A 19,697-nucleotide genomic window follows, 5' to 3' on the forward strand; every position below is an offset into this window, starting at 1 on the left:
ATTCCCATCCAAGTGTATTGTGGTTTCAGCCCTGTGCCAGTCACTCTCTGCAAGTGTAAGCCCAGTAAACTGGACTGACGTCAAAGAACAAGAGGCTTTAAAAGTCTTTCACTTTAGTTTTTATATTGGTGAGGCATGAAAATATTAAGACCGTCTTTATTTTGCTTTTATTTTAGCAATAAATGGCTATGTGTCTGACAGAAATGAAATCCTTGGATTTTGCCAAGATAATGTTGTTCAGTGGCACTTCTCCAGTGTTGGCACTCAGGACGAGGTTGTCTCTATTCGCCTTTCTGGGCATGCTTTCCTGTACAGAGGAAAATATGAAGATGTGTTGAACCTTTTCCCGATGAGTGGAGAATCAGTCACAGTGGAAATGGACAATATTGGTAAGAGGCAAGACTGGTTGGTAAGACTGCAGTGTTTATTTGACAGCTCCTCTAAGCTGTGTTTTAAGCCCCAGTCCGTAAGAATATACCGAAGTAGAAAACCTTTTCAGATAAACACAGTGCCAGGAAAATCTTGAATTGCTGTCTGTTGCACCTGATATGTATGGAGCTTTGTTAGCTGCACAGGTGTTTAGCACATACATAATTATATGTGCTAATACTGAGGCTCTCTTAGTGGTTCTTTGTGTATTTGTTTTTTTTTTCCAATTCACAATTAGAATTGGGGTTAGCAACAGTAATATTAAGGTCCATGATAACAATCCAGTATCGCCTCATACAGTTTGATTCCCAACTCTGATTCCCAGCTTCTCCATCTTAAGTAACTTAAAATAGCCAAGACTCTCAAGTTACTCTAGTCACTGTTGAACAAAGTGGCTACACATTACCTCAGGTTATTGGTCATTTAACAGCAGTAAAGTCTGCCACGCTTAATCAGGTCATTAGTCCACCAGTATCTATCTCAATATCTAACAACGATTAATAGTAGACCTCGAAAAAATAATAATACAGTTTGTGTAGTCTGCACTTAAGGAATCACCTTTGAAAGGACAGAAATTTATTCCTCATTGAAGACTCTGAGTGTCCAATGATTATCTTAAAATCCCGTAGGATTTAGGTGTCCTTATTCTGTTTAAATATCAGGAAGCTTTTTGATTGTGTTTTTTGGTTTTGGGGGTTTTTTTTTTAGATTTTTTTAATATATTTGGATAACTGATTTTTTTGTCCTCCAAGCTGGCTTTTTGATGATCTTGCAGCCTCAAGACCTTATCAGCTAAAAATATACATTAAAGGAAATTGAATTTCTGCTTGGTTGTGGTATGCAATTTGTTTTTACCATCTAGGTCTTGTAAATTTATTGCTGTTAGAAATAGGGGAAACTATGCAGGTTGCTTTAAACACTGATTAAAAAAAAAAAAAGTGATCTTTTACTTAAAAGTTTGCCGTTTTCAGACTGTCTTTCTGTATTCTGTCACTTCTGCTAGTTCCAAAAGCAAGTATACAACAAGCGAAGAACTTGATGCCATTTAAGTAATCAGATTATACTTCATTCTCTACAGATCCTAGTTTCAAATGGAAAACTTCATCTACTAATTTGAAAGTTCTGGTAATTCCTCCAAAACCTAGTCATTTGGATGCTGAGGCTGGCAGCTTGATGTTTGTGTACAGATTAGAAACTCAAATTACTTTATTATTCTATTAACTATCATCCTCTATGCATTCAAAAGCTTTTAAAATACCATATTTGTCAAAGATTCGTCTACATTGTATCACAAATTGCTTTGTTTAGAATCTTTATGTGTGTGGCAATTAATATAATACCAAAGACTGATAAAAATTAATACTTAATCTCAAAAAATCAGAATCTTAGGTCCAGCTCTAAATATAGGATCTTCCATATCATTTTTCTTCCTTTTTCATATTGATCTTTTTCATGGGATATGTTTTCACTCATGTCCCACGTATGCCTTAATCTTTTGAGAAGATCTCCAGTTCTTATTTATTTGTTTATTTATATGGGCTCCTATTTATTTACAAGTATTAATTATTTTTCATTGCAGTGTAGCTCATAGGAAACTCAACTGAGGATTAACACTCTTCTATAGCGGATGCTGTAGAAAAAAAAACAGCAATTTTCCCTCACTGTTTACGTGATAGGTAGCATTCACTCCCACAATACTGCATATAGGTAAAATATTTTTATTTTGTTTGCAGGCACTTGGCTTTTAGCATCCTGGGGTGCCACAGAGATGAGTTATGGCATGAGACTGAGATTCAGAGATGTCAGATGTGACTATGAGGATGATAACTTGTTTGATGTTGTGGATTTCACAAACACCAAGACTGACAAAAAGGCTCTTTCCACCTCAGTTGAAGAAGATGTGGAAGAAGAAGCAGAGGACGATGATTCAGAATATCAGGATCTGCTGGCTTCTTTTTACTCCATCCGAAGTTTAAGAAATACAGGAGAAACTGAAGAAACTCAAAACCTTACAGCAATGGCCTGGGGACAGGATGGAGACATTGATACTGCAAGTTCTAAGTTGGCTATTGACTCAGATCTGACAGTTACCAATGGTAGTAAATTGACAGAGTTCTTAGAAACTCGTATTGCTCCTCCTCTCCAAGTTGAGACTGAAACATTCCAGTCAAATTATACATCAGTCACAGCAGAAGAGTACTTACTTTTAGCTAGTGCAAGCGATGGAAAGCCTGACTTAGTTTTTGAGAATAGAAGCCAAAGCGATTATGCAGTAGATCACAGTAATATGTCTGGAGGTGAGCACTTGCTGAGCAATGGAGAAGCCCACGTGAAAGATGCAGAAGAGCCTCTGACTGATAGAAAAGACAGTAATTTTTTTACTGAAGAACATCAAGAAGAAAGTGCAGGGAAAAGAAATAACAGCATTAATAGTAAAAGGAAAAAGCGAAGCCCATTAGCTGTTAAATTTTATGCAGTCCAAAAGATGAAAGCCCTTCTAGATCATGTAAGAAATAAAAATGGCTCATTTTCTGACAAGACAAATGCACCTAATTCCATGCAGCATACAGAGAACACATCCAGCACAGCCACAGTGGGAGCTGGCCAGCATCCAAGTGACTATGATGATGATCTGGAAGAGGAAGAAACAAAGGAGGGCAATGCCATGCATGCAGGTAATTTGACACTTGAATTGGAAGCCACTGTAGAAGAAAATGAGTCTAATACATCCCGCCTCTCTCAACTTGAGCTATCCAAAGATAAACAATCAGATTCATTTTCTTTAGATCAAACATTGGGCAACATAAGACCCAATTCAAGCCCTGCATTAGTGAAGAACTTTCTGGAAGCATCATTGCCCAGGGCTGTGAAGTACTCATCTAAAATGACAGATGAAGAATGGAATTTGGTGTCTGCAAAGGGGATTCAGAGACTGGAGGCAAACTTAGACAAATCTGTTAGTGGTAAGTTGAATTATGGAGGCAGGAATGGTACAATATTCCTAAATAAGAAGCATAAGAAGAAGGATGGAGAATTCTCACATCTAATGGGAGAAAAACATAAAGGCAACCATATGCGCTCACCTCTGAAAAGAAAGGAAGGGAACAAGAATGATACTTTGAGTATATCTGGAACCTTTGTCAAGATCCGAAGGAAAAAAAAGGAATATCCAAAAACTACTCAATTTTTGAACCCAAGGAGTAAAAAGCCCCAGAAATTCGCCAAACCTACTGAAGAGTTTGGCCGCACATTGTTTCCAGGTGGGGCCAACCATGAATCACTGCCGTGTTGCAATACCACAGAGTCACCCAGTAAGTCCAGCCACAGAGAACTGCCAGGTTATACACAACAGCTGAAGCCATCCATTGTCATTGGGCTTCCTCATGAAAATGGAAACTATGAATACACTTCAGGAGAATATTACACTGAGGATACATCAGGTGATGAATATGAATACTATTATGTGAGCTTTGATGATCCATACATGACAGACCCAAAACTAAATGTCAATGAACAGCGTAACCCAGACAACATTGCTGAACATTACCTGCGTAGCAGAGGGAATGAGAGGAGATACTACATTGCAGCTAAGGAAGTCTGCTGGAACTATGCAGGACTTAAAAAAAGGTTTGGCTAAATCCTTTACTTTCATTTTGCACATTATTGACACTAACCAAGTGTTGATTTGCATGCTGATGAATTGAAGAGCATCTGTAACCTGCGGTGTGATTTTGACATTTCAGTTACAGGACTCTAAGAATTTTCCATGAGAGGCTAGAAACCCCATAGAATAAGTAGGAATAATGCAACTAAGAGCACTTCAGAGAAAAAAAACTAATCATTTGTAGTCTCACTAAAAAACAGTCTTTAAAACAGTGGTGGAAAAAAACCTCTGTCATTAACTTCCAGTTAGCTTTGTTGCATTTGAGTGACCTGTTTTACATCCTCCTTGAGTTCTTAGATTCTGTAGTAGAGACTGGATAAAGAAACCTCTCTGTATAAGGGTTCCCAGGTATTAAATGATGTGCCCGATCAAATACAGAAAGGTTGTGCCTTTTAATGTGCCTTCCATAGTATGAAATGGCACCGTTTCTAGCACTAAGAAGAAGTGGTTCTGGTGTTTCAGTTCTCTATTATAAAAACACTGATGAGACCGTAGCAATGAAAAATAAATGCAAAGTGCCTAATCATACAGGTGATGGAGAATGCCTTACGTTTCAAGTGAAAATACAGCTGGATTAATTATTGCAGTGTTGTTCCCAGTGTTCAGACAAATCACAAAATGACAAAACCCTTACATTGATTTTTGTTGTTTTTTTTTTGACAGCGTCTCTATGCTACAACCAAAAAGAAAAATCTGTGACTTGTGAGAGACTCCATACTAAAAATTTATTGTCTTGATTCAACCAAATTAAAGTCACTACTTATGCTACAGTGTGTAGAATTCCCAGTCATTTTTCATCCAAAGGCTGAACTTTGTGACATTTGAAATGAAGACAACAACCATAACTTACATTCTCATCTGTCACTACAGAAAATTCAGCTCTGAAATATCTTAACTTTTCAGGCTGACTTTATTTGAATGAAGTCCTAGTGCTTCTATTTAAAATCTAAATAATGCTTCAAGTGCTTAAGAGCTAATTTGTTCTCACCATCTCTGTTTCTAGAGACTAGTTGTAGTTTTTGTCAGTGACAAATGGCCAAGTATTTGAAGGGTCTCCCAAACTGTAGAACTAGAAGTTTTTAAACAATGTAAGTTGTGTCAGATGATTCTGAGAACCATTTCTGTGTTTATTCTTTACGTTCTGAAATGTTTCTGTTGTGTGAGTACTAGACTTCATCAAAGCTATTTCCAATTCACTCTGTGTTTTCTTTTGGGGGTTTCCTTTCAGTACGATGATGTATGACAAAATCTGTAAAGATGGCAGCACAAAAAAGGTGATTTTTCAAAGGTACACAGACAGTACCTTTACGACTGTTCAGGATGAAGGCGAATATGAAGAACATCTTGGCATCCTGGGACCGGTTATCCGGGCTGAAGTGAATGATGTAATCCTGGTAAGTCACTGTTTTTTTTTGATATGTGTACAAGATAGGATTTTTATGGTAATCTTACAGTGTGACATAGAATGGGTCTAAAAATGCCACAGATTTTAAAAGATGATAGAGGAAACACATTTTTCAGAGCTAGAAGTTGCACAGTGGATGAAAGAGCACAGTGATGTGTTGTTTCATTGAAGGAGTAAGATGGTCTTTTTCTCTCTTATTCACAGTAAATTCACTTCTGTTTTTCTTGTATTTCTCACCATTAAATATCAATTTAAAAAATTAGATTTATGTTTAGCATTAAAAAGTTTTCTTAAACCCAAACTGCACTGAAAGTATTACTTTTCATGTGAAAATGGATCATATTATTTTTAAAAATAAGAATTGAGAGAATTTGTATTCAATATGAAAATATACAAATATATATGTTCAAAACCTGTATTTTCTTCTGAAAACTTTTCCTCTGAGTGGGTTGGTTAGTTGTAAGACAAACAAGAATGAAAATGAGCTATATCTCTGTTTACCCAGTAGTATATTTCCATTAGGAAGCATGCTGATGCAGAGCTGCCCTGCTTTCCTCACCCTTTTCCATCTATCTTGCAACACACAAGCATGGACTACATAGAGTAGATCTCACACCTTTCTGCTTATTTCTGTGCATGATGTACAATAGAAACACACTGAGCTATGTTAAAAATGCAAGCTAAAATAGACTCTTTCCTCCTTGCAAGCGTCATCTTTTAAAGGAGGTAAATATGGAATCTCCCTGTCCTTGTGCTTATCTGGGACAAGAGTGACTGACATATGCAGAGATCTAATGTTACTGTTTGCTGATCTTATCCCTTTATTGTGACCATGCAGCTGAACATAAGTAGAAGCTCTGTATCTCACTGCTTGCTGTAAATAAGCATTCCCAGGAGTGAAGAGGAGCAGCAGGAGCCTGGACTCAGTAGAAGACAGGGAGATGGTCTCAAGCTTCGTAATATTTAATTATCAACCTGCATCGAAGAATATGACACTGCATTGAGGTCTGAAAAGCCATCCTTACCAGCTTTGCTGTTGACAGTGTGGCCTGTGGTCATTATACAAATGTTGACCCTGGTTTGAGGTTATTAGGAGGTATTACACAGGACCTTTAGTTTAGGCCCAAAATTGCTCAACAGATTTTTTTCTTCTTTTTCTAGGTTCATTTTAAGAATCTGGCATCTAGACCATATTCCCTTCATGCCCATGGACTTTTTTATGAAAAGTCCTCTGAGGGAAGCATTTATGATGATGAGTCTAGTGATTGGTTTAAGGAAGATGATAAAGTTCAGCCAAATAGCAGCTATATATATGTATGGTATGCAAACAGGCGATCAGGACCACTACAGCCAGGAGCAGCTTGTCGTTCCTGGGTCTACTACTCCGATGTAAATCTGGTAAGGAAATCAAAGTAGAAGTGATAGTATTGCTGTAATTTATCACATAATCGTAGAGATGTAGAGGGATCTCTTGATATTATCTAGTCCAATCTCCCCTTGCCTACTGTGGTAGGATCAACTAGAGCAGGTTGTCCAGGAGCACACTGAGTCAGATTTTTGGATATCTCCAAATGACGTTATTGTACAGATGTGGAAATGTAAGGTGTTGAACACTTTTTAGATAGCTGTCCTGACTTTTGGGTGTGATGTTCCCATGTGAAATTTAATCTCTTATATTCAGATAAAAGAGAGAATAAACTGTTGATTAATTTAGAATAGGAAACACTAGTAGATTGAGGCAACTAAAGGCATGGATTACTGGAAATTTCAGGACTCTTCTGTTACATTTTTAGGACCTTATGCATTTCCATAGAATGTTTTTGACATCTTTTAGGAAATCTATTCTTACGTTTAATAAAGGTTTACTACCTTGTAGGAGAAAGATACGCACTCGGGTTTGATTGGGCCAATACTGATCTGTGAAAAAGGAACCTTCAGTGCATCAGACAACAACAGAACAAACACTCGAGACTTCTTCTTGCTTTTTATGGTCTTTGATGAAGAAAAAAGTTGGTACTTCGACAAACGCTCTAGAAAGCCTTGTACTGAGAAGACCCAAGAAATGCAACAATGCCACAAATTCTATGGTACTTATTTCCTTTTCTCAAGTACTTATTGGGATAGAGGGAAAGGTGCTGAGGGAGTTATCTCAGTTCACTGTGCTTGTGAACAAACGTAAATCCTGCACATTAGTTGTGTGAATGTTATTTTGCTGTTGCTGTTCTCCATTTTACCCATAATAGTCATAGTTTTATAAGAAAAGATTAGCATTGACTGGAAAATTGTTATTAAAATGCAGAAAGGATATTGACCTGAAGCTTTAAAAAGGCTTTTCAATTTAAACAAACAAACAAAAAAAAACATACAAAAAAAAAAATCTAACCACTCTTTCCAGTCAGAGGTTGATACTCTGTGAAAGTGAATCTTTTTGCAAGAAATGTAAAAATACAGTAATAATTTGGCAAATAAACTAGTTCTATTGAAAGAATTTTAAGCAGTTCTAGGACTTCGTGTACTTCTGTGTGGATACAGAGATTTTATTTATGTTGAGTGGAGTAAGCGGCTAAGTGTTGAGAGGTAATCTTTTGTTGTCTTTGAAATAATTGGTGGTACGTAGATTGTAGTGTGCAGCACTTTAGATTGGGAAAAGTGATGTTTTTCCCGAGTATATTAAGTATTTCAATAAATAATTCATTAAATATTTGACTTATTTTAATAACTACTTTCTCACATTTTTGAAGATCTGTTTTGTGAAACGTTAACCATTCCAGCAATGTTTTTTTTCAGCCATTAATGGTATTACCAACAATTTGCAAGGCCTAAGGATGTATGAAGGTGAACTCGTCCGATGGCATTTGCTTAATATGGGAGTGCCAAAAGACATTCATGTTGTTCATTTTCATGGACAGACATTCATAGAACAGCTAGAGGCAAAGTATCAGCTTGGTACATACACACTCCTTCCAGGTAAGTATCAGAATAAGTTCTAAGGGTCAGTTAGTACCAATGAAAATGTGAACAGAAGTTGGCTTTGGGCACAGGGAGAAAGAATTTGAGGGCGCTAACGGTTCAGTTGCCAACAGTGGTCAGAAACTCATTATTTGCACCTCACTTAACATTTTGGAAGGTTAGAAATGAAGACATGAGAAATATGCGTAAAGTTATGGACAAAACATATGTGTTTGGGCAAATGTCTTCCTCTCAGATGAGTAGAGATGTATATGAAAAATGAATATTAGTATGGTCCATAGTACTACCTTCTATTTGCATTTTCTTGCCATTCACTAGGTATGTGACTACTGAGTGGGTTTCTCTCCTTTGTATCTTTCCTTTTCTTTCTACAAAGTAGGTCATAGATTGGCTTTGGCTTTGTAAAGTGCTCAACAGTAAAGAAAGTAAAGGAATTCCATAGAGTAGTGTCTGTCACAAATTCCTCATGAAATTAAGAATGTACAATAACACAGCTGTCCAGTTCATACGTTCCCAGACTTCAGCACCACTGGAAGTCCCATCAGTGTTTGCTGGGAATTACTATTGGTATCTGGCTTGTGAGCATTTATTTTTACAATGTAAAGTGAGTATGATGCAGAAAAAAACAGAATGTCTGCCCTAGGAGAATGCTTACATTCATAGAGCAATTAAACAAACTGAAGGTACTCCTTTGCCCATCACTGTCAGCATTGTGAGTGTGCAATAACAGCACTTACAAAGGCTGCGTTGACAGCTATGCATGTTTAAAATAAAAATAATAAAGGAAACGATCAAAATAATGGGATTGGTTTGGAATGATATAATGTTATTTCAGTGAACATTAGATGATTTGTTCACAATTTAAGCCTTTTAAGGTAATATTTTTCACCATGACATCTCTGTGTTTTTGTTTAAATGAGAACCAGAATTGTCGTGTCTGCACTAACTAGAAACATAAGAAAAGCAATGAAGCATTTACTGTGTTTTCTTAAAAATAATTTAAAAAAAAATCATGCCAACAGGCTAAAAGGTCTGATTCCTACTCAATCCTTGGCATCCTTGAGGTATGCAAGAAGTGAAGAAAGGGCCCGCACATGTCAGTGTCCTTCATCTAGTTTTCTTTTCTTTACATCCATCCTGTAAATTACTTGAACAAATTGGGGAAGCAGAAGTAAGGACCGCAATCAGCAGCACAGAATCAACACCCCTACATTATGTAATAACCTTGGTGTTGTTCATTACATGGATCAGCACTATCTGCCATGTGCAGACATCTGTTGTTACAAACAGTCATCCACAGTTTTGTAGCTTGCAACAGCAGGAAAGGCTAGGTTTTGATGCGCTCTCTTAATTCTGTCTCCAGACTGAACTTGCTTGTTAAGGAAAAAGAAAAAAGAAAAAAAAAAAAAAGATTAGCACAGTGGTGTTAGTTCTGCTTTCTCTGCTATGTTTAGCAGAGAGAAATTTTTCTGAATCAAGCCATAGTATGATCTCTGGTTTAACATGCAGCCTCACTAACGTCAACCTTATGATAATGCTAACACTTCTGATATGTTTTTTTTTTCCTTCCATCTTTTCAAGGCTCATTTCAGACAGTTGAAATGAAACCACAGAGACCTGGCTGGTGGCTTTTAGACACTGAAGTGGGGGAATATCAGCAAGCAGGAATGCAGGCATCCTATTTGGTTCTGGAGAAAGGTACTGAATTAAGGTATTTTTTGGCTAGGGGAATCAAGCTATAAAGCTATAAAGTCATCTCTGTCCTTTCAGGGTCACTGAAAATAAGTTTGGGAGATTGCACTGCAAAAGATCAAACTGTGCTTTCAAGGGGGTGGAGTGATTACTGTAAATTGATTCTAAAAGTGAAAATGTTCAGCCTTTAGCATACTAGCTTTGAATTTGTTGTTTTTCTCACAGTGCCCATTAGATTAATTGATTGAAAGAAACCGCAGAGATTTACTTGTCCTTCTCTGGGAAAAGAGTGGTGAAGTTACAGTATTATTCAGAATTGCTCTGAGCAATGCTGTCTTAGAACATTCCATCAGGATATATATTGGAGTTAGACCTTCCTTTTAACAACAAACTTACTGTGCTTTTCCCAGGGTGCAGGATTCCAATGGGTATGGCAAGTGGAGTTATACTTGATTCACAAATCAATGCTTCACATCATATAGGTGAGTTAATAGTTGAAAAGATCTGAGCACAATACTGAATGTCACCAGCAAAGTGCTGCAGTTCCTTTTATTTTATTTTATTTTTACATCTAACAAGTTCAGTAATGAATCATCTGTCAGATTAAAAAGCTCTCCAGTTCTGCACAGACTGACATGAACTAGATAGCCGTCATCACTGAATTCAAACACTGTCATGGATCTTCTATCAGCACCATAAGCCTGAGAGTCAAGCAGACCTCTGTCAATGGCCTGCTGCATGACCTGGAACAAATATAACTTCATCTTTTTATCCTCTGGGTTCCCTGTTTGAAAATCAACATGAAGTGTTCAAAAAACTTTTGGAATTTGCATGTGATATGAGCTGTCAAAGTGCATCTGTAATGAAAGATTTGGGAAATGGCATCCAGAATGATGACAGTTTTTGCTTTACCAAGTTAATTTTTGATATGAAAACAGTATCATTTTCTAGAGAAATTGTTCGGATTCTACATAGACAGTAGCAAGTGAGGGTGTACATAGGTTGCACAAACAACCTTTTTTTCCTTTCTTTTTTTTCTCACCAAGACAGATCACAAAGGAGCCAAAGTAGTCCATGTTTTAAGCGTATTTCTTTAAATTCTTTATTCATATTTTATTCTGTAGACTACTGGGAACCTAAGCTAGCCCGATTAAACAATTCTGGAACATACAATGCTTGGAGTACAACAATGACAGATGATCTCCCTTGGATTCAGGTATCGTACAATATGTGCTTGGCCACCATTAAGTCTGGACATGACCATACAATCCTATGTTGTGATTTTTTGCAGCTCATATTAGAAAATCAAGCTGCTCTTGTTCTTGCAGAGAAAACCACTGGGGAAAACAGAGAAGACGCAGTAACTTTGTTTAGAGATGCCACAAGTTGCCTACCTCTCCTGAAGTTAACCCAGTCTGTAGTGCCATTGAAGCTCAGTGGCTCAACAGTCACCCTTACAATTTAGACTGAAACCATTCTGTAGGCAAATGAAGTCACTCTCTCCTCTACCTCTTTCTTTATCTGTCTACTTAACAGTATAAATTTATTTTTATGTACATTTGTTGGGTGACCATTTAAAGTGTAATACTCTCAAGTATTACTTCAGATAGTTTTGGAGAATATTTATTTTTATTGGTTCCTTCTATGTTCAGCTGACATATCACAGGCAACTGAAGCTTATGTAATTATGGGTTCAAGCACTGTACTCTTTACGTGCCTCATTTCCATGTTCTTCCTTCTATCCAATGACTTTTGCACCAGGTAAACCCATATCTATTATTTCTTTAAAATCTCATGAAAGTGACCAGTTGAGGGAAGAGAGAAACTCAAACTAGTGTTGCAGTGTAAGTTCAACAGATAGCCGTTAACAAGCTGTTGGCTTGTTAACATTTGACATGCTAGCAAGTTAGTGGAGGTGAAGTAGGGGAACTGTAAAAAATGTTGAGAAGGGAAAGAATTTGATAAAGGCTATAGTAATGAGAAGCTGAGGTTATTGCAAGAGATCGTGCAAAGGTGTGGATGGAGGGCATATCCCAGAGAATCAGTTCGACTGCTGATAGGAGCATCTTGCTAATTTGTTCTTATGTGCTAAGTGTTTGGATCCAATATCAGAGGAAATGGGGTGGCTTTCCATCTCTTCAGAATAAAATGTCCCTTTTTTCAGCCTGGATATCCAAAACAAGGGGCAGCTTATGAAAATGTGAGCCTTGGATTTCTCTATACTACTTTTGCCTATCTGCAAAATAGAGAGAGCACTTTTGCCTAGCACAGACACAGATATTTTTTAAGTGCCTTTGTAGTGTTCTGGTGAACACTGGTAAAATGACCTATGAAGTAAATACACATGAAATTAGAGACAGCATTCATTTGGACTCCGGCTTGTATAATACTGCTTGTATTCCTCCTGAGGGTGTTATATTGTGGGTACCAAAATGCAGAGCTCAAAACTACTGTGTAGATGCCAAAAAATGCAACTTATATCAGTGTGCAGTTCTGACTTTATAAACACTCATTTTTCTGTTCCTAGGTGGACTTTCAAAGACAAGTTCTATTAACTGGAATACAGACGCAGGGTGCCAAGCATTTTTTAAAGTCCTTCTATGTCCAGAAGTTCTTTATTGTTTACAGCACAGACAAACGAAAGTGGAACACTTTCAGAGGAGACAGCTCGCCAGCAGAAAAGGTTTGTGCATACAGTAGGGATTGCAACGGCCTAGGTAACCTCATTAGATGATACAGTGAGTTGATAACTTTATGTTAGAGATAATGGAAGAATTGATGGTCTTCAGAGACTTTAATAATACAGCTTGAAACCTCAAAGAGCATTTACCAATCAAATTCAGACCAGAAGGCAAATTGTAAGATAAACCTGCTAGACTGGGATTTAGATTGTCCCTGTGACTTTTTCTGTAGAGTCTGGCTTCCTCACAAGCATCTCTTCCTACTTTTATTTCCTAAGCCCACATCGACTTTTTGAAACAAGCAGGAAGATGAAATAGGGTGTAACTTTTAGTTCATTTGGAACCAGATGTCTCTTCCTTTTTCTTCCTTCCTCCTGTCACAACAATTGAATGTTAAACTATCTGAATTGCCTGTAGTAGGCACGTGTAACAAGTTTGGCCATACCCCACAAGAAGCTCCTTTTATACCCAAACACTCCAGCCCTGCCAAATACAGCTTTCTGTGGTAGGACTCCCAAATCAAAGAACTTTCTCTTACCTCTCCTTTTGCCTCTTTTCCAACAGTTTTATATAGTGCATCGCAATGGATTGCTTATTTGAACTGAAGCCTTTAGATGCTTCTAAATGTGCTAAGATGGGACCATGAAATAATACATGTTGCCCTGCAACATAAGATGCTCCATCATGGTGGATAGGGCTAATTGCATAAAAGACTTCAATAACAGATCAGGCTTTCAGCATCCAAGCTTGTGTTTGCATCATATTAACTATACGTGGGTATTTTTTTTAAATAGATTTTTGAAGGTAATTCTGATGCCTATGGTATAAAAGAGAACATCATTGATCCCCCTATAATTGCAAGATATATCAGAGTCTACCCAAAACAGGCCTACAACGAACCTACTCTTCGCATGGAGCTCCTTGGCTGTGAAGTAGATGGTAAGAATGATTCATGTGCTGGTGCTTCCTTTCTGACAATTTTTGAACTTTTATGTCAAATGAAGCAAAAATTGTGAGTGTTCTCCTTTCCAGCTTTGTCACTTGGACTATGGCTAATTGGTTGAACATGGCACTTCTTTTAACAGCTTGCTCTTTGCCACTTGGAATGGAAAATGGAGAGATCAAGAATACTCAGATAACAGCCTCATCTGTTAAGACATCCTGGTTTAGCACCTGGGAGCCTTCCCTTGCCCGTATCAATCAGAAAGGAAAGATAAATGCCTGGCGAGCCAAGGTAACAAGTGAAAAAGAGGGACAAGAGCAGGACAGTTGCTGCTAATAAATTTGTACTCTGTGCTCTTCTGCTTTCTGCACACTGTGCCCAGTGCCAAACTTGATAGGTTACCTCACAACTTTTTAACAATCTTGTCAGAAGAAGCCCATTCAACTCTCACTAGAAAACTTGTTAAACTTTTGGCAACAGCAGTGAAATCGTATTTTGGATAGATGGATGGTGCCATCTGATCTACAGCCTGCAGCACTTCCCTGCGGAAATCTCTCTCTTAATTTCACGAAATGAATACGAGTTTGAATATTTGGCTCCATGGGGCTAAAGAAACCCTTCCTGGACTGGCTGATAGGCAGTACAGCATAATGGATCTGCGGCTGCAGATTTTGTGGTTCATTCTGACCCTATTCTACTGGAGGACCTGCAGTGGGGCAGGTGAATTGCATCTGCAAAATGGAGCTGCATTTATTTATGAGGCACCTTCAGAGTTGCTGGAGGCAAGCATTTGCTAGAAGTGTTTGGTAACAGTATTATGTACAAAGTACTTTGAAATTTGTTGGAAGCTACTGTTTTATATAAACATTTGATGTTAATATTAAATATTGCATTTTTAACATTGGAGATCTATATTATTGTGGTGGGTTGACTTTGGCTTTATGCCTGGTTCCCACCAAGTCACTCTCTTGCTTCCCCTCCTCAGCAGTATGAGAGGAGAAAAAAGCTATGAAAAAACTCATGGATTGTGATAAGGGCAGGGAGATTGTTCACCAGTTACTGTCACAAGGCAAAAACACTTGCCTTTGGGAAGCTTTATTTAATTTATTACTAACTCATTACAGGGTAGGACAGTAAGAACAACAACAAGCTAAAAACACCTTTCCCCCCCACTTCTTCCGAGGCTCAGCTTCACTTCTGACTCTCCTGCCCCCTCCTTGCCAAGTGGCACTTGGTAACTGGGAGCTGTGGTCAGTGCACTGGCTTTCTCTTTGCTATTTCTTCCTCTGCTCCAGCATGGATACTTTACACAAGGTGCAGTCCTTCGGGAGTAAACTGCTCCAATGTAGGTTTGCTGCAAGCTTTAGTTCCTGTCAGGCAATGTGCTCCAGTGTGGGCACCTCTCCGTGGGCTGCAGTTCCTGCCAGGAGCTTGCTCATGAGTAGGCTGTCCTTGGGCTGCTTTTTCTCTAGGGAGATGTCCACCTGCTGCAGTGTGAGTATCTGCTCTGACATGGCACATGATGCACTGCAGGGGACAGCCGTCTTCTCCATGGTCTTCTCCATGGTCTTCTCCATGGTCTTCTCCATGGTCTTCTCCATGGTCTTCTCCATGGTCTTCTCCATGGTCTTCTCCATGGTCTTCTCCATGGTCTTCTCCATGGTCTTCTCCATGGTCTTCTCCATGGTCTTCTCCATGGTCTTCTCCATGGTCTTCTCCATGGTCTTCTCCATGGGCTGCAGTGGAATTTTCTCCTCTCCACTGACCTTTGTATCTGCAAAGTTGTTTCTCACATTTTTCTTATCTTCCTCTTTCATAGCTGCTGCATGTTTTTTATCCTTTCCTAAATGTGGTATCAAATAAACAAGCAGCACTGCTCATTGGCTTTGCTTTGGCCAGCAGTGGGTCCATCTGGAATTGGCTCTATCCAACATGAAGCAGGCAGCTCCTGGTCTCATCTCACCTGCCTGCAGTTCCCACGTTACCAAATATATAAACCAAATATATAAACCTATAAAAGCAAATACCTTGCCATATAAACCTAATAGTTATTTTTCTATAGGTATTGAAAATAGTGTGAAAATCTTAAGATACCAAATACACCACCTGCAATGAAGAATTGAATTGTAGTGGCCACAAAAAGTGCTTATGACTTCTGTTTTAGCTTTACTATTCTTTTCCTCTTTGCAGTTTTGATACGATCTTAACTACATTGGCTGCTCTGAAAGTAATGCATCCTATTTATTCCCATACAAAGATCACAATAACACTATTTGACAGAGAAAATTCTCAGCTACAAAACAATATTTTTCAGTGTAGTCACCGCCATTAGCTGTGCATTTTCACCAGCAATGAACTGCATGCCACACTGGTAAAAATCTGCACCAGCAGAGGTGATCCAATGTCACTTTCCAAATGGGAGAATTCAGTTTCATGCCTTTGCTTCATCTCCACTTCCACATCAGACATTGTCAGACAGACATCAGATTGTCAGACTGCCCCTCTGCTGCCATATGTCACACAGCAATAACGTGTAATGGAATATTGGTGGGAAGGTTCAGCCTCTGCTGCCATACCAGCACCATCTGCCTTTGACGTCCTGGCCCAACATAATAACATAGGAGGCATTACCTTCAGAGCAGGCCTTGTGTCCTTCAAGAGGAATTTTCACTTAAGCAAATAAAGAGATATACATGTTTTCTAACAGGTAACCGTTTTATCAATTACAGTCAAACAACAACCAACAGTGGCTGCAAATTGATCTCCTCACAATTAAGAAGATAACTGCTATTGCTACGCAGGGGGTCAAGTCTGTAACAACCGAAAACTTTGTGAAAACCTATGTTATTCTCTACAGCAACCAAGGCTCGGAGTGGAAATCCTATACAGAGGATTCAAGCTCAGTGGCAAAGGTATCATCTTCAGCTCAGACAACTCTGTCATTGCATTATTTCAGATTCTGAGCACAGTAAGGGCCCAAAGGCAGAGCACTTGGCCAAAAAGATACTCTCTCAGGACTTTAAAATGTTAGGGAGCTGGGGTTACTGAGATAATGTCACAATATCGGTCTGATTTTTCACAGTACTTTACAGTAATAAAAGGGAAGAACGCCAAATCCGTAGGGAATGCAGTCAAGTTTGTGATAAAAGGAACTGATGTTATTTGTAAAGAAGGACATTTCATTTGAATGCACAATGCCATTTAATCTTGATGAACGAAGGATTTTCAAGAGCCTCTTTCAAGCTTTATTTTATTTTTGCCTTTACTGTATGATTTAAATCAATGAGCAGTTATGTGTAACGGAGCTGGAGAGCTCTGGGTGGCCAAGGGCTGGTGAAATACTTTATATTATTACCCATATCACATTACACCAACCTGGCCCACGAGGGCAGGTGGAGATAAAATACGGGAAGTTTGGTTTTGTAATCCATTCAAATTAGGATGGAACCTTTTGTGATGTGAATGGGCACAGAGGTGGTTCAGATGCTGATGGCCTGAAATAGCATCAACCCAGCATTTCAAGAGGAAACTGCTTTTTGCATAAAATCAGCATCGAGCTTGTCCATCTGCTCTGGGCAGTTGATGCAATGGCTTAGAACCATTTTAAAAAGAAAACGAAATGAGCTTATTTTAAAGTCCTGCCTTTTACCTAATAGCATATTCCGTATTTGCAGGTTTTCTCTGGTAATGAAGACAGCAGGGGGCACGTCAAGCATTTCTTCAACCCACCTATCCTGTCCAGGTTTATCCGCATTGTTCCAAAAACATGGTATAATGGTATTGCCCTTCGGGTGGAACTTTTTGGCTGTGATTTTGGTGGGGATCTGACTGCAAAAAGAACAGAGAAGTCTGGGAGCTCTTAACCTTTCTGCAATCATCACACAGAGCAACTTCTTAAACAAACAAACAAACAAAACCCAAACTCTTACAGCAATCGTACTCAATAGTTTAGATGTGTGCTTCATCAAAGGACCTAATGTGTTACTAACAAGAATTGAGAGAAAGCTCTTTGGCAGGCATTCCATTCCTATAAATACACACTGCAGAAAGAAGCATCTTTTCTCTGGAAATAAATAGCAGTCCTTTCTGTTTTATATATTGCTTCTTCATCTTAACAAGTAGACTGTCTTACTTTGTACTTAATTTTACATATTTAAATATCTGCAATACTTCTGTAGCAGAGAGGAATAGCAGGAAGCTACAGGTGGACGTTCTTCATGTGTAGGACTGAGAGGGAAAACCAGTGCAGACACACATGGAGCTGTTGTGCTGCATTCCAGCAGTGCCTCAATAAGAAATTATGGTAGAGGTTGAGCTCGCCTCCACATCTTTCATCTACTCTCTGACAAAGGTAGAAAGCATACCAGCATCAAGGCATATGTATCCTCTCTTCTTTGAGAATGGGGGTTCACATCATTGATTTGGTTCTTACACACTGGAAATGCTATGGATTTTAGATAACATTTTATCTTCGGTACCCAGGCAAGGGCAGCAATAGTCAGAGACTAGATAGCCAGCAATATCTATTGCCTAAAAATGAGAAGGGAAGTATACGTGCATTTCTTACAGGATGGCTATGTTTAGTGACAACACCTATGCAGCCCATGAACTATCTGTTCCAGCAGAGATTTAGCTAAGCTTTCAGTAGTGTCATTGGATTCCATCCTGCAAATTAATTGCAGAACTTGCATTTATCACGTGGTTTCCTTGAGAAGTGTGGAATTTTTGAAGTTTTTGAGCCTCATATGGCGTTATCCAGTTTTTCAATCCTCGCATCTTAGTGCACGTTTCAAAACAAGGACGTAAAGCAGGAGTGTAAAGTAATTTTTCTTTTCAACTGTTAAAAACTGTTGTCATTTTTCACTAAAAATAAAGACAACACTGTAGCATAAAAAGCATCAACATTTTAATTTGTATATTTGCCTTTACAGTCTTCCATCTTTGCCAATAATTAGTGAAATTTCCAGCACAGAAGTAAAATTTTCTGCTGAATAGGAGATTTCAGTGCTAATTAGAATTAACTTCAAATTGTGACATAGTATGAACTCACTTCATATTATGTATTAATTCAGTATAACTCTTTCACCTTGGAAGGTTAGTTACTTAATATTTTATGATGGTGCTTAATTTATTTTCATTTGATACATCTACTAAATTGCATCACAAGCTGTATTCGCTTAGATATTTTTTTTTTTTTTAACTTTGGAGGCACTGTTTACCCTAGAATACAAATATTAAATGCTTGTGAAGTTTGGCAGAACAATTTTGTGTGGTAAGTACTAAACAATCTTTGTTTGGGGTCGGCCTCTTCTTCCAGGTAACAGCAATAGGCTGAGAGAAAATGGCCTTAAATTGCATAAAGGGAAGTTCAGTTTGGATATGAGGAAACATTTCTTCTCAGAAAGAGTGGTGCTGCAGTGTCACAGGCTGCCCCAGGGAGGTGGTATAGTCAGCGTCCATGGAGATGCTCAAGAACCGTGTAGATGTGGCACTGAGGGACGTGGTTAGCAGGCACAGGCTGACAGTTGGACTTAGTGGTCTTTTCCAGCCTTAGCAATTATGATTTAAGAAGGCTTAAGAAGTGTTCTTAAGTTTCTAAGTAAGTATTTTATGTAAACTTAGACAAGTGCAGGAGCAGGACTCCATACATCTGCATCGGTTTTCCAAATTGGAGGCTCTGCTTCAGCTTGCTAACAGATGGAACTTTGGTCAGTTTGAGCCAGTTGTCCTGGTTGTCCTCTCCCAACCTCTTGTGCACCCCCAGCCTACAAGCTGGAGGTACAGAGTGGAAAAAATAGAAGACCTTGACACTGTGCAAATGCTGCTCAGCAATAGCTAAACCATTGTCAACATTGTTTTAGTCACAAATTCAAAACTCAGCACCATCCCTGAAGAAAATCAGCTACGTCCCTT

General features: G+C 38.5%; 1 protein-coding gene across 4 annotated transcripts in view; it reads left to right on the plus strand.

Moving 5' to 3' along the window:
• F5 (coagulation factor V) overlaps positions 1–18,682 on the plus strand; it is a 40,642-nt gene extending 21,960 nt beyond the window's left edge. For 2 of the 4 annotated variants that reach the window (XM_040646581.2, XM_001231900.7), the window contains 14 exons: positions 177–389; positions 2,163–4,056; positions 5,322–5,487; positions 6,660–6,896; positions 7,375–7,585; positions 8,286–8,465; positions 10,050–10,166; positions 10,571–10,642; positions 11,285–11,376; positions 12,688–12,843; positions 13,636–13,780; positions 13,927–14,075; positions 16,514–16,696; positions 17,459–18,682. In XM_040646581.2, coding sequence (XP_040502515.1) covers positions 177–389; positions 2,163–4,056; positions 5,322–5,487; positions 6,660–6,896; positions 7,375–7,585; positions 8,286–8,465; positions 10,050–10,166; positions 10,571–10,642; positions 11,285–11,376; positions 12,688–12,843; positions 13,636–13,780; positions 13,927–14,075; positions 16,514–16,696; positions 17,459–17,647 — 4,004 coding nt within the window. In that variant the 3' untranslated portion in view covers positions 17,648–18,682. Of the gene's footprint in view, positions 1–176; positions 390–2,162; positions 4,057–5,321; positions 5,488–6,659; positions 6,897–7,374; positions 7,586–8,285; positions 8,466–10,049; positions 10,167–10,570; positions 10,643–11,284; positions 11,377–12,687; positions 12,844–13,635; positions 13,781–13,926; positions 14,076–16,513; positions 16,697–17,458 lie in introns of those variants that run through there. The other 2 variants (XM_015296621.4, XM_040646589.2) reach the window with 2 other exon arrangements.
• Positions 18,683–19,697: the final 1,015 nt, after the last annotated feature.

This window comes from Gallus gallus, chromosome 1 (genome assembly GCF_016699485.2).
Source record: "Gallus gallus isolate bGalGal1 chromosome 1, bGalGal1.mat.broiler.GRCg7b, whole genome shotgun sequence".
In the NCBI taxonomy this organism is placed as follows: Eukaryota; Metazoa; Chordata; class Aves; order Galliformes; family Phasianidae; genus Gallus; species Gallus gallus.